The sequence below is a fragment of the Molossus molossus genome, unplaced genomic scaffold (assembly GCF_014108415.1).
Source record: "Molossus molossus isolate mMolMol1 unplaced genomic scaffold, mMolMol1.p scaffold_m16_p_17, whole genome shotgun sequence".
NCBI lineage: Eukaryota > Metazoa > Chordata > Mammalia > Chiroptera > Molossidae > Molossus > Molossus molossus.
The window spans coordinates 41,754,707-41,770,215 of record NW_023425352.1 but is presented as its reverse complement, the minus strand read 5'-3'; the positions used below and the strand labels follow the sequence as shown (position 1 = coordinate 41,770,215).

At 43.2% G+C, this 15,509-nt stretch overlaps 1 protein-coding gene across 2 annotated transcripts in view; it reads left to right on the top strand.

The window, feature by feature from the left end:
• The window catches only part of FAM13C (family with sequence similarity 13 member C), a 142,958-nt gene that overhangs the window by 107,438 nt on the left and 20,011 nt on the right, over nt 1–15,509 (top strand). For both annotated transcript variants that reach the window (XM_036265152.1, XM_036265151.1), the window contains 2 exons: nt 9,288–9,498; nt 10,584–10,710. In XM_036265152.1, coding sequence (XP_036121045.1) covers nt 9,288–9,498; nt 10,584–10,710 — 338 coding nt within the window. The remainder of the gene's footprint in view (nt 1–9,287; nt 9,499–10,583; nt 10,711–15,509) is intronic.

Sequence of the window (15,509 nt, the reverse complement as noted above, 5' to 3'; positions counted from 1 at the left end):
TGGAAAACATGCCATAGACTTCTTGAAAGCCCAAGTAAATTACATTCTTTGGTTCTGCCTTGTTCAGAAACATAGATCTTTGCAGAATTTGATGTGCTAGCTGGGTGATCTTGGACAGGTTATTTGATCTTTTCTTTAAAATGGAATAAAAGGATAGTATCTACTTGCAAGGACTGTTGTGAGGATGATGGAGCTGGATGCATGTGAGGCTCTTAGCATATCCCCCTGGTGGATGCTCAGTAAATGTCAGCTATCATTATTTTAAAAGCTGGGCACTTTTGCAATATTCAGAGCCTGTGTTACCTTTCCTCCAGTTGATACTGCTTACATTTCTCTTTAAATATCTACTTTATCATAATTTCCAGCTACTTTCAAGGTGTCTATATGCCATTAGTGCTCTTCATTCCCTAGGTCCCCTCCAGACTCCGGCATATGATTGACATTACACTAATTCCCTTAAGCAAAAGCTATTTATAACAGCAATAATATATACAGCTGTTGGCTGAATAATTACCTCCTAATACAATTGAAACTACCTTTGTTACCATAAAACCTATCCTGGGTTAAAACTGTGACATAACTTGGCTGGAAAAGATCTTTACTGTTAATTTTTTTCTCTGGTGCTTTTATAACCATCTTCATAGTCTCTGAAAGAGGGAGCTTCATATGAACTGCTCGTTTCCCGAGCAAAGTATTTTTTTTAAATGATTTCAAAATTCATAGATGACAGTATAATTCTCTTAGGCTGATTCTACAACTGTCTTGTAGGGAAGGAGAAAATCAGTCCTACAGCTGAAATGTTCAGGTGATTATTAAAAAAAAAATTTTTTTTTAAATTTAGTTTTTAAGGCAGGCCAAGGACTGTGCTAACTTGCATTTTCCCATTTTTGCATGTTTCCTCTTTACAAAGGTGGATTCGGAGAATGGACAAGGACATAGCAGCCATGAGCACGTGGCATCGCAAACCAAGCCGGGGATCTGACTCAAGAGCCCCGGCTTTTAACAAACAGGCTCATAGCCATGTTGGTTTTTAAATAAATAGATTTTGTTTTTAAGAACAGTTTTAGGGTTTTCAAAAATTAAGCAAACAGTACAGAGAGTTCTCACATAACCATTTCCCCCTCTACTTAGTTTCCCATATATTAGAGCCATTTTAAACCTTTCTCTCTGGTTATTCATCTTTCCACACCGATGGAATCCGGAGGTGACCAGATGGCACGCCTAGATGCTTGGTGACTGACTCCTCTGGCCAGCGCCCCACCTCACCCTGCCGGTCCATGGTGGACAGCCTCTCCTGTCTCTTCCAGTTCCCCAAGAATCTTACTTTTCTGTGGCTCTGTCAATGCAGGCCTGGGGGCATCCCGATTTTTCTAATTTTTTTCTAACTGATGTTAGAGCCTAGTAAAGATACAGCTCTCACTGAAGGTTGGAATTTCCTTCGGTAGTCTTCCTATTTGCTTTGTACATTTAATTTGCCTTCTGCACAGTACATCAGCTCATAAATGCAAACTCTCTTTTGAAAATGGCTCTTGTTATCTTAATAGCACATTTTTATCAGCCGATCGCTCAGGTCATCAGTGGTGCAGTAATCGACTAGAAGACCTGGGGAGTCATTTAGGCTGCAAAGCGATCAGCATCCCAGCACCCTGCTTTCTCTGTGTTCCCAGAGGGCACACCCAAATCTTGGACACTGTCAGTGATGGACGATGCTTGCTCTCTTCCTGGCCCCACAGCTCAGGCAGGGCTCTGCCATCTGAGCGTGTGGCTCCACCTCTGTGAAACACGGAGCTGAAAAGAGGTGTTAGAGATCAGACACTGTTCCTTGGCCATTTCCCTTGGTCATTTCTCAGCCGTTCTCCGACAGTGTGCACAGAAGCAAAGGGATGAGTCTTGACTGATCAGAGGAAACTGAGAAGATCCATCCAGTCGCTTGGTAGGTTTGTTGAGATTGTTTCTTCTTTTCCTCCCTTTTGGGGCACTGGTTTGGTGCAGCATAGAAACGGCCACTAAAAATATGAATTATCCCCGCCTGGGATGTTCTACAACACAATGCAAAAAATGCATTTCTTCCCGATCCCGGTGACAGGAAGGCTCACAGCTGCCCTCAGCAAGAGCCCTGGTTCTGCAGCCCACAGTGCGGACCTGATTTAGGGTGGAAGTCACGAACACCTGCAGAGCCAGTGTTCCACAGGCTAGAAGTTCAGTTCCCCTGCTCCTTCCTCAGCAGACTCAGCCTTGTCAGCCTGCCTCGCCTTTCTTCTCAGCCACCCACCACCACGGTGTCTCTGCTTTTCTCCTTGTCTTCCCCCACAACTTTCTGGTTGCGTCTCTTCCTCACCCACCACCTGGCCGCTTTGCCTTCCTCTGTCTCCATTTGACCTAGTGGCCTTTACTGCCTCCTTTCTTTTCCTTTGGGACTTGCCCATGCTCAGCTAATTATGGTGTAGAATTCGAGCATAATTAAGATATTTATTGAGTTTGATCTAGACCCTCCAATTTATTGAATATCATTATCATAATGCAAATTAGTGTGAGGTCAAAATGTGTACACCTGCCAAAATGATATTGTAAACAATATGCTATGCAAATAACAATGTGATTTTCCTTTGTTTAGGCCTTTGGAGGTCAGTTATTCCTTATTCTTACCATTGAGACAGTGAAAATACTAAAACAGAACTTTAAAAGTCTTTTTTTTTCTTTCTTAATCCTCACACGAGGACATTTTTGCACTTATCTTCAGATAGAGCGGGAGGGAGAGTGGGAGGAAGAGAGAGAGAGAAACATCGATGTGAGAGAGACGCAGGGACAAACTGCAACCGAGGTACGTGCCCTTAGAGGGAACCGAACCCGGGACTCGGTGGTCCGAAGGCTGACGCTCTGACCGCTGAGCTAAACCGGCCAGGGCAATAGTTCTCTGGTTTTTAGGAAGGATTTTGGAATTTCTTACTGCTCAATTAACCCAGTGCCCTAATCTATTGACTGTTGATTTTCATTGAAATTAGTACATTGGTTCCTTCAAAATGAAAATGAGGCTCACTGCCCCTCCTGACTCTAGAAGTTAGTTTTGGGAAAGTGCATGTTGACCTTGAACCCAGCAAGACTCTGTCCCCTGTACTCCTTTCATATACATGCCAGGGTCTACTGGGCTTCTCCTCCCGAGTAGCCCAAAATGCTTCCAGAAATGAACTCATCTTTCCCTCCCCTAGCAGGCTCCCCTCCTGTGTTCTCTTACTAGATCAAAGATACCACCATTAAATACAAGACAACAATGAACATGTATTGATGGATCATTATACCCCCCTTCCCTAGGCCAGGGCCCCTTATCTCCTTTTAATCCTCCCAACAATTTATGAGGGAGATACTGTTGTCATTCTCACCTAAAACAGGACTTGCTATATAGTAGATGGTCAATAAACATTTGTTGGATGAATGAATCCCCATTATATAGATGAAAAAACTATGATCGAAAATGATTGAGTAATGAATATGTCCCCGGTCACATGTATGATAAATCTGGGATTTGAATCTAAGTGTTTTCTGAGCCTATAGCCTATGCTTTTATCCATGATGGCAACTGCCCCTTGAGATCTGCAGGGTACCTGTCAGAAAGCCAAGCCCTGCTTCTAGGGTGACAAATTTCTCACCTGACTCCCTGATGTTTCTAGGGGCCACCCACAGAAGCTGGCACATAGAAGCCTGCTTGAAGTGCCAACCTCCCAACACTCAGTAACTAGGGCGGCCTCGCTAACCTGGAGTCCCTCTTGATCTGTCCTCATTCCTACCCTGTCCATCCTAACCTTGGAGATAGTACTTCTCTCTCAGAGGTCTCTGAGCAAAAAAGCTCATCGGTTTCCCTAGGCTTACTTATTGGGATGACTTACGTGTGTTCTCTCTCATGACCCCACAGCTAACCCCTAGAGCCTTCTTCAGACACTCGATTTCAGTATACACCAAACCCGTTGTGTTTCCATTAGATGTTTTTGAGCTATTTCTTTTGTCTTGGCGGCCCTCTTTGTGTGAGGCTAGCTGAGAACTCTGGTGCTTGAACCTCATTAGAATCATGCTTTTGGCTCTTTGGCTTTTAAAACCAACAAAGGCTGGTGTTTGGCACCCTGGAATTTCGTACCTGAATGCTGAGTCCACCGCGAAGAGCAAACCCGAGAGCGCACATGAACACATCCGCAAGACGACTGCTAATTTATTACTCGGATCTCAGCAGTCCATCCCAAATGGCTCCTGATAAAGATTTACTTACATTTCTGCAAGACTTTAAATATTCACATTAGAAAGAGATATTTTTAAATCCGACTGACTCATTTAATGGCTGTAATACAGCATCTGCTTCTGCCTGGGGTTGCAGCCAGATCAGAAGTGGTCTCTTGGCCTTCACACACTAATGATAATTATTTCTCTTCTCTGTGTTCCCAATTGCTTCGTGAGTGGGCCGCCAGAAATGCTCTTCAGCTCCCGGGGTCAGAGGTGTGGAGTCTTCTACCACAGGCACTAGTCAAACCCTCCCGGAATGGAGTTAACACAGTCATACCACCTTCCCTATTGAATTGAAAGTGAAGATCATATTACTCCTAGCCTCACATAGTTGTTATGAAGATTAAGTACATGTAAAAACTCTTACGACAAGTTTCAGGACATAGTGAGTCACTCCATAAATATTATGTGTAATTAGTATTCCTATTTATACATAAGGACTGGTAGGTGGGACAATATCCTGGGGGGCATGATGATTCTCATTCCAAATATTAACCCCATAGAGACTCCTTGTTTCGTTGTTGTTCAATAAAAGAAAGTAATGTTCAGTTTTCTTACTTTGATGACATTAATTATTAAAAGGATAGTTCTTAAGGTTACTTTTTTCTTTTTTTAGCAATTTCTATGCCTTATCTCAGTGTTTCACCATATAGGTATGCTAGACAAAGGATGCATGGGTGAACATTGTTAGTTTTAAGAGCAATTTATCTTAATGTGTATTAGTGGGAAAAAATGTAACTGGCACATCAAATTCATGACTCCTTGGCTATTAAAGCCTAGAGTGAAGCTGAAATTTTAGAAAGCTGTAGGTTGAAATTGATCTATTTAAAATACATAATAAATATAGAACTTTAATGCATATATAATATATACTTCTTTAATATAAATATATATATTTTAGAAAAGGTTTATGGGAGTATGCCCAAAATTTGTAGAAGATAGTTTTATCTCATTTTGATCTCAGTCTTATGAGGCAGGAACCATTATTTTCCTCATTTAACAGATGTAAATCAGGTTAAAAAGGTCAATTATTTGTGAAGTCTCTCTTAACAAGTGGTAGACCTGGGATTCAAACTCATTCTCCTTGGTCTCTGTTGTGCCCCCTTTGGGGTTGTTTCTCACTTCTTTTCTCAGGAAGGCTTATTTTCTTTCCTTTTTTTTTTTTTTTTCCTTTATTGATTTTTAGAAGAGAGGAAGGGAGAGGGAGAGAGAGATAGAAACATTGATGAGAGAGAACATTGATTGGCTGCCTCCTGCATGCCCCCCACTGGGGATTGGGCCTATAACCTGGGCATGTGCCTTGATTGGGAATGGAACCAGTGGCGACCTCTTGGTGCATGGGTAGATGTTCAACCACTGAGCCACACCAGCTGGACTAGGCTTATTTTCTTTTTTAAAAGTTTTTTTTTTTTTTTAATCACTCGAGGACATTTTTCCATTTTTTGATCAGATAGAGTGGGAGGGAGAGAGAGAGAGAGAGAGAGAGAGAGAGAGAGAACATCGACGTGAAAAGGACACATCGAGTGGCTGCCACCTACACAACCCAACCAGGGACGGGAACAAACTGCAACTGAGGTACGTGCCCTTAGCACGAACCGAACCCGGGTCTCTCTGGACCGCAGGCCGACACTCTAACTGCTGAGCCAAACTGGCCAGGGCTTAAAAAGTTTTAATATTAACTTTGATTATTTGTTCCTTCCTATAAAATTAAGGTTTGTTATAGAAACTTTAGAACATTCGAAGCAGGTAAAAGAAGAAAAAAACATTTTATTATTGTAAGAACACTTGTATGAGTGCTACAATTTCACTCTTTTTAAATGTACAATACAGCATTGTTAACTATAGGCAAGATATACAGCAGATCTTTCCCTTTTCTGTCACAGCCCCTGTATGATGGGCTAAACAAGGACACAGAGAGGTCGGTGAACCCCCTGGAGCCCCGCGAGAGCGCACAGGCACGCCGAGACCCCTGGTTCCCAGACCCCTTTCTCTAAGCCAGAGTGCATTATATGACGGGCCCTGGCCAAGCTGTTCCTTCTTTGGAAGAAAAAGTAATGTGCCCCCAGGGTACCATCAAAGCCACCCGAGTTAATACTGCCAGGAGCTTCTCCCGGTTGGGGGGCAGGTCTGCGCATGGTGGCCTGGGCTCTGTGCCCAGGATGGCAGCAGGGATGCTGGCTCTGACCCCGCGCTGGCCCCTTCCGAGCAGGAGCGCAGCAATTCTGTCTGCGCCAAAGCGTGCGCGCGCGTGTGCCGGCTGATTTAATTAAGTTCTTCTCGGCTCCCGTGGTAAGTTTGGACAAAGAATTTTACGTTTTGTTGGTTTTCATCTGGTCACTTTGAGATCTTTCTGGCTCATTGCTTCCTTCAGGGGTGAGGTAGGGGAATGGGGATAGGAATTGGGATGTTAATTAGGCAGCTCTGGTGAATTATTCAAGTACCCGAGGAAGCAGATGCCATGTACACGGAGGTGTACAGCTACTGTTGCAATGTAGTTGAGAAAGAGCCATTCATCATCATCTGTGATTCTATGAAGTTACACCTTAGGACTCTGGGTTTCGGAAACTTAGCTCTTGTCTCGCCTCCACTTCAGGTCTGTGGCTGGGGAACCCAAGTGCCTCCGTTTTGGCGTTATAATACCGCGCCAAGAGACGCAGGTTCGTTTTGACCCTGAGGCCACAGCTGAGCTGAAGGTTTGAAGGCCTCAGACCTTTTCCATTTCAACGAAAATGTGATAATCCCAGGTGCTTGCTAAAGAATCTCCTCTTTCCCATCATTATGTTCAAAGATACTGCCCAGTAACAGGTAATATGGATAAAATGCATTTCTTTTTAGATGGTTTAAGCCTGTTGGTTTAAGAAAAGGATTTGGGCCCTGGCTGGAGTGGCTCAGTTGGTTGGAGCGTCATCCCATGCACTGGAGGGTCTCTGGTTTGATCCCTGGTCAGGGTGTATGAGAGTCAGGGGGATGATCTCTCTCTCTCTCTCTCTCTTTCCCCCTCCTTCCCTCTCTCCCCCCATTCCTACCTCCCTCCTTCTCTGTCTCTCTACCCTCCCTACCTCTCTAAAAAAAAAAAAAAAAGTAAAAGGATTTGGTAAGGAACTCATAGGCCTCCTGGTGGATTTTGAAGGCGATTGTTTGTATATGCTGTGATTTATTGGTTAGTAACTCTTACTCCTGTTACTCCTTAGGGCTCCTGCCAAGAACCGCACTGTTTTCTGGGTAAATTATTCTTAGTGAGAGCACAGCCTGTGGTGAGTTGTGTCAGTCACAGCAGCACACCTTGCCTGCGGATCTGGGCCCTGGCATTCATTTAGCTCTAATTCTTCCCCAGCCCTCCTCCTGTCCACTCTGACCAGCCTCAGCCACTAACGGAAGTGTTGTCAGTGAGCTTCAAAGGCACAGCAGGAGGCGTTATTCACCCTGGCAGTCTGCAGTCCAACAGGGGAGAAGCCAAGGGAAAACACACAAGCACCTACTCAGCCCTTTGATACTGCACGAAGCAAATTGCATTTCAAGCTCTAGAGAACATGCGTCATTCTAAACCTGATTAAGATTCATCCGGTACCAAATTGTGATCAGTGTTTATTTTGGAAAAGTGGATTGCCAGTATTTCCAGATTCTGCTCCTTCAACTAGAGGGATCTTTGTTTTGCTCTTTCTCTGGGGTAGTAGGAGTAAGAGAAAGCCTTGGGTTGTCCTGACTTGTTTGCTGGGCATAACTGAGAGGGAGTTTATTTTGGCTGCTTCTTGAATAACTCTGTACAGAGCCTGTGATGGGGAGACTCTAATTTTAGTCACCTTGACTCAGAGTCCTAATATTCCTCATTTTCTTGCCCTCACTGCTGTAGCATGGGATACCCACTTCTGGACCAAACCTGGGGTGGGGAGTTAATGAGCTCATTTAAAAAGGGGATGAACCCTGGCCAGTTTGGCTCAGCTATTAGAGCGTTGGCCCATGGACCCAAGGGTCTCAGGTTCAATTCCCAGTCAAGGGCATGTACCTGGGTTGCAGGTTCAATCCTTGGCCCCAGTGGGGATCATGTGGTAGGCAGCCAATCGATGTGTCCCTCTCACATTGATGTTTTTCTCTCTCTCCCCTTCTTCCCTCTCTCCCTCCCTCCCGCTCTACTAAAAAATCAATGGAAGAATATCCTTGGGTGAGACTTAACTAACAATAAATAAATAAATAAGTAAACAAACAAATAAATAAAATAAAAAGGGAATGAGTGAGCATAGTAAGAATTTAGCATGGAGCTACCTAAGCCCAGAGAGGGTTTGGAGCAGGTTTTGGTCTTGTTTTTTGTTTTTGTCCAAAATAAAATGCTACCTAAAATTTTGGAAAAGAAACAGAATCATTTCTAATTTTACCATGCTTTGTAGATGCTATGTAGCTTCTTTGATTTTTTTTTTTTTTTTTTTAGTGAATTTAATTGTACACCTAAATCTATGCTTTTAAAAAATATAAAATGGAATAATTCGTGTTTGGTTTTGAAACCTGTGTTTTTTATTTAGCATATTTTGAACATCATTCTGTATTGATAAGCAGGGGTCTCCATCATTTTTAGTGACTGCTCAATAAATTTCTGTCTGGGGACCCCTCTCCCTCCCTTCACTGGCCATTGTGTTCTCTCTCTCCTCCCTCTTCTCTATCATCTTCTGTTCCAGCTCCATTTTATTGTTTCCCTCTGTTCACTAAACATCTTATAGTTCACCCTCCAACATATACAAATAATATGAAATAAAGAGAGGGTGTTATTTTGAGCTATGCTGACTCTATAACTCATACCAAAATAATTTGTTTCCATTTTTGTTGTTGTTGGTGGTTTTGTAATATATATATTTTTTATTATGGTTCTCTGAGAACAGACATGCCAGTATTTTGAAAGTCTTCATATCCCCAGAAGGAAGAAATGACAAAGAGGCTAGACATAATGAATGTTGATGACCCTTATTTAGGAATATGACAGTCCCAAGCCCTCTGTCACTTCTAAGTCTTGACGTTGTATGTTGTTTCCTCAGACCCTGCGCCAGTCCACAGAGATGGGCAGAATGAAGCAGACAGCGCACTGGAAGACCTCCAATCTGTCGGGACCAGCCGGCTGCTCTATCACATCACTGACGGGGACAACCCGCTGCTGTCCCCACGATGCTCCATCTTCAGCCAAAGCCAGAGGTTCAACTTAGACCCCGAATCAGCCCCTTCTCCGCCCAGCACTCAGCAGTTTATGATGTAAGAAAACCTTGTTTTGTTATTACCTTCATTTCATACAGTTTGTTAAATACTACATTTAAAGACTGCAAGGAAGTGTGTCTTAAAGAACGCGAACATGCCTACCAAATGCAATAGCGAGACCTGATCAGTAAGAGGCAAACATCAGTGTCCTTGCTAGATGGGGACGCTGTTTTAAGCCTTATTATCTCAGGAGGAAACGGCCACCCAGAGCTTGCACATTTTTGGTGAAATGACGAGAGTCTTAAAGTAAGTCTATGTATGTGCTAATACCAGGAATATCATTCCTCATGAGCTCAGTATTCTTTCCACGCCCAGCAGTGGTGCCAGGGATGGACTGTGCCAACACTTTGTTGTCCACCTCCATTTCTTCTTAGGTTCTAGAAAAGTGGTAGCTTAAACAAGCTGCCGCACCCCCAAGAAAAAGTGTGGAACTATGTGTTCTTTCCTTTCCTTTTTTTTTAAGTTCCACAAATAATTTTGATTCATAGCTAAAATGAGATCCCCTTGGCTGAAATACATGCAGGAAATCTCTAGTATCTCCTTAATGATTTCTGCTGCTATTCGTGAATTTATTCAAACATGGACCTGTGAACTGTCTATTAGTGGGTCACTGCTGTTGTAAAGTGTGTGTCAGGTGAGAGGGTGGATGCGTTTTCAGGAGAGGAAGCCTGTGCCTTTCATCATATTCGCAAAGGCCCTGTTATGTCAAGAAATTTACTCATCTCAGTCTTCCTTGAAAATGTTGGTTGGTGTGGCTCACGTACTCTCTGGAGGATAATGCTACAATTGGGTTGTCTCTGTTTAGTCTTAAATCGGTCTCCTCCAAACTTTAGGAAATGCATTTCCTGGACCAATATTCTGACCTTGTACCCTAAAGTCCCTGCTGACATTGGCCCCTAATGGAGTTCTGTGATCAGGGGTCTCCATTCATGAGCAGATGCTGCCAGGGTAGACTCATCAAATAATGACCTGCCCTCTGGACTTCTCTGGTATTCCAGGCAGCTTGGTTTGTAGACCAGCGGCAGTGTTTACTGGACGACCATTGTTTTCTATTATTCTGTCCCTCCCTGTAATCATCACAGGCCCCGAAGTTCGTCACGTGGTGGCAAGGAGCCCCAGACCATCGCTCAGCTCACCAAGCACATCCAGAGCCTCAAGCGGAAAATTCGGAAATTTGAAGAAAAATTTGAACAAGAAAAGAAATATCGGGTAAGGACTGTGTCAAGAGATGCATTGGCTTCCCTGTCCTTCCTTGCTTGGTGCCACTATGTACCAGGGACAGCTCTGTTTCCATGGGCCAACCCGGAACCAATCATAAATTGAGTTCCCATCTTGGGTCTGTCTTGTTTTCACATGCTGTTCATTGATATCTACTAAGATATCTCCTAGGAATTAATTACAGTTCTGTTTTCAGACTAATTTAATTATTGATTACCCCCCTTTTTTTCCTCCAAGGAACTTTATTATCATTAGTGTTCTAGGAATTAAAATTTGAAAAGCTTTTGAATTATGTTTTGTTTTTTTTTTCTTTAACACGCTCCCATTTGCATTTTGATAACCTATTAATGACCCAAAGGACAGAATCTCTAATTATGGAACAGAATGAGGGAGAGAACGTTTTCTTTGACGTTAAAGTACTTCCTGGTGGATGGGTGGGAACCTCTCAAGTGACATCTGTTCAGGCCACTCATAAGAACACACCCTGGCCCATCCTCTCCCGTCAGGTGCCTGCTGGTGCAGTGCTAGTCACTGTTTTCTTACATAAGAAGCAGTAGAGTTAGAGGAAGTGTCCTGATAGCTAATGCTAGTTTTATTTTTTTAATTTTATTATTATTATTTGTTTAATCCTCACCTGAGGATATATATTTTTTAATTTATTGATTTTTGAAAGAGAGGGGAAGGGAGTAGGAGAGAGAGAAAACAAAACATTGATGTGAGAGAGAAACATCAATCCGTTGTCTCCTATATGCACCCTGACCACAGATCAAACCTGTAACCTGGGTGTGTGCCCTGACCGGGAATCGAACCCGAGACCTTTTGGTGTATGGATGACGCTCCAACCAACTGAGCCACACTGACCAGGGACATGCTTGTTTTATCTATTTTCTTTAATGGTGACCATGTCATAGAGAAAATTCATGTTCGTGTAGAATTGCACAAAGATACTGGTTTTTTTGGCAGAGGGCCCAGAACAGCTTGTTATTGGAATAAAAGAGAACAGGGAATAGCATCTCATACATCCTGAAAAACTTAAAGGCTCACTAAGCACATGGTCCCGGGGTAATTAGCAGGTCCCTGCGAGTGTAGGATACGTTCTGGGGAGGGAGACGAGGGCGGGTAATGCACCACTCCCCTGTTCTGTCTTAAGTTTCCCACAGTGGTTTTAATTTACCAAAGGCGTGGTTTTAGCTTTGCAGAGTGGAAAAAAATCTGATTGACTTTCAGGAAAACCTAAGTCAGGGTGTTAAAAATTATTCCCTTCTTTGAAGTCAGGGAGTCACAGACACTAACTGTCCTTTTATAGAGCAGAAGGGTGCTCTGCCCTGTGGGAGTTCAGATAAGGCAACTGAGGCCCAGCGAAGGCTTACAACTTGCTTGAAAGTAGTTATGCTTTGTCAGCTTAGGCTTGGGTGGTAGATTAAATCTGAGCAGGGTTTACAGTGGAGGAGGAGAAGTAAAATTCATAGGTATCCACATTTAGAAAGCTCCAGGTCTCCTGAGAGGAGCTGATATGTCCCCGTTTGCTGTGAAGTGTTATTGGATCTGTGATGCCCGCACTTTGGAAAGTGTTAGGTGACAAGTAGGGGGACTCCATTCCCAGGGCCTGTTCATAAGTCTCACCTGGAAGTTCTTGAATCAGACTGATCTGGATGTGAATCCAGCACAGCCACTTAGTGACTTTGGACTTGTTTCTTTACCTTTCTGAGTCTCCGTTTATCCCTCTGTAAGTGGAGTTCATATCAGTAGAGACTTCAGAAGTGTGTAAGCGTCAGTTGGAGGAGTATGCACATAAAGCTGACTGCAGTGATTAGCCCACCCGTGAGCCTATTTGAGTGTTGTTTGAACAGGCTGCATCACGGGAGCCCCTGCCTTGTCAGAAGCAGAAGGAGAACTGCACATTAGGTCTCTCCCGGACTCTCCTACAGGTGGCCACAGACCCTGGTTACTTTTTCTCAACTATAACAGCCACCGAGAGGCTGCCTATGTTAGAAGAGAATTTCTCCTGGCAGCTCCTGCCTTTGTCTAGAGACGCTGTAGAGCCAGAGCAGACACACGCCCACACACATAGACCCTCACACATGCTGACGGACGGATCCAGGCGCAGGCGGCCAGGGAGACGTCACGGTCACCCTGCTTCCATGTGTAGAAGTCTTTGGAGTAACTGGAACCTGCCTTGTCTCAGGAAACAGGGCTTCTCCTCACCACTTCCTGTCGGGGTGCGGGCTGTGCTTAGAGGTTTGACATGTCAATGGGCTTTCATTGGTTGCTGTAAGGCTTCCTTCCTGGCAGCCTGACCACGGACTTAATAACACTCACTGCCAACTTCTGAATCTGAGTTCCTGCTGGGCCTCTGTGCTTGCCAGTCTGATGCCTGGTGTAACGTACAGCGCATCTTTCCCTCTGTCGAGAAGAACCGTTTCACATTCCTGTCCAAAACCAGATTTACTCCCTACAACTGACTTTACATTTAACTGTCGTTCAACTCCTAGACCTAGAGAAGGCCGTTTTGGCCAGATGTCCACTTTCACTGTAGTTAGAGAAGTCAGAAATTGAAGGGTTTAGCCAGTCTTATTTCTTATTTGACCACTGAGAAATGGAGGCCCAGAGAAGGGAAGTGACTTCCTCAGGATCACACAGCAAAGACTTGATCTAGACAAGACCACAACTCGGGTATTTTCATTCCTAACCCAGAAATCTTTCTCGAGTGTCTTTTGAGCTGTCATTAGCAGACCACACATCTGGCCCAGTGGTACTCTCAGCATGTGTCTCTGGAGCCCCATTTTTATTTCCCTGAACAAAATCTACACTGTGATTTCTGAGTGTAAGGCCCTTTGGGGTGGGGGGTGGGGGTCTATTAAATGGAATTATTCAGTTCAAAAGCTGGAAGGCTTAAAGATTCACAGCTTGTATATGAAAACTTGCATGTGATTTGAAAGCTGCTATCCTTGTGAGCTTGACTTAACCTCTTTTGAAATATTCCCCAAGAGCAGGGAAATAAAAAGTTTATCTCAGAAGATTTTAGGCTTTAAAATATTCTGTCAGAAAAATTCAGCCTTACATTTCTCCTTAGTCCTGTTAGCAGTAGTGAAAGCTCACTTCTTTGGTGGCCTTTGGCTTAGGATCTTAGATTTTTGTGTTTGTTTTAACAGCATTTTGAAAGATGGCATTTTATGTGGAGCATACCCAGTGGAAAAGATGGGTTCCCAAGACTCTCATTCTTCAGATCAGAGCAGATAATTCTGTGAGGACTTAGAGAAACTGAATGTAAAACACTGACTGTCCATATAATCAGATTGTTACCCAAAGCCAAAGTACTAGACTGTGTATCAAGGAAGTAGCACCGTGCATCATTCTAGCAAACCCTGGATAGGACCAGGCTATGTGTGTTGGAGGTGTGACCCCCTGTTCACTGTCCATGGTCCTGAAACCAGGGCTCCCTCTGTGGAAATCATTGTATCCTGTCCACCCCCCACCCCCAAGTTTCCCTAGGGAAAATAATCGCTGTCATTTTCCTTCGGTCACCTTTTCCATCTTGATTTTAAAAGTATGGGTTTTACATCACTCTAGAAGTGACAGAAGCATGTCATGTGTTTCACGATTAATCTAATCCCATGTACACTTGATGATCCTGTCACGCAAGCACGGGTTTTCCCTTTGAGTTTGAGAGGAACACATTCATCTCTTTATACCTCTCTCTCACCAAAAACTTGATGTTACATGGATTTAGTGGATCCTTAAAGAAACATGGAAGAGTCCCCAGACTTGGCCACTAACAGTGCACACAATTCTGGCTATTGTGATGTTTATGATTATGTTCTCTTGAACATTACCATATATTTCCTTGTATATTCTCAATTCAAAGGAACTATTAATCGTGTTGAGCCTGCATTTCAGTTACAAGGGTGGCCTCAGCTCTTTTAAGAAAATTTCTTACTGAAAATTTCTTACTGATTTCTTACTGATAGGCTAAATATATTTGCCTCTCCTTGTCTCCTACTTTCTCTTTCCTGTAGAAAATCCCACTTTTATGCTTTGAGAAGAAGTCCAGAAATCAAGTTGAATTATTTATATTAACAGAGTCATATCCTTCTAAAGTAAAAAAAATATATGTATAGCTACACCCTAGTGTGATTAGCTACTTGGTAGGATATACATACCTCTACATATTTGTTTGTTGATGAAGACATATTCAGTGTTTCTATGAAGGTCTGGTAGTAAGCAACACAGCTTCCTACCATCCCTGCCAGTAATAACAATAATATTTGTGATTCTAGCTAACACATCTAGAGTGTTTAGCATATGCCTGGAACTATTTTCAGTGTTTTGCATATATTTACTAATATATCCCTCACAGCAACCCTATGAGGGCGATGCTATTATAATTTTCTTTTGATAGATGAAACTGAACCAGAGACACACTAAATAATTTTCTCAAGGTCACACACATATGATTACGTTTCATTTTAACATTGGCCTAGTAGGATATTGAGTCTATAAACAGTGAGAGTTGGAAGTCTGGATATCACTCTGAGATACTGACTTCTCAGACTATTGTGAGGTTTTAGGGATCCTGGGGTCTCCTTTCTTCAGCTTGGAGGATATGACTGATAGGAGCTAAATCTTCTAGTATTCTCCAGGCAGGTCATGGTCATAAGCCATGGATGGGAGCACAAGCAAGTAAGTGATGGTTTCTATCAGTGCAGTCGTCTACATTGATATAGCCTGGCAATGTGTGGGGTGTGGGTGGCCCACAAGGTGACTGAGGGTTTGATTGCAGGGGGCATTGG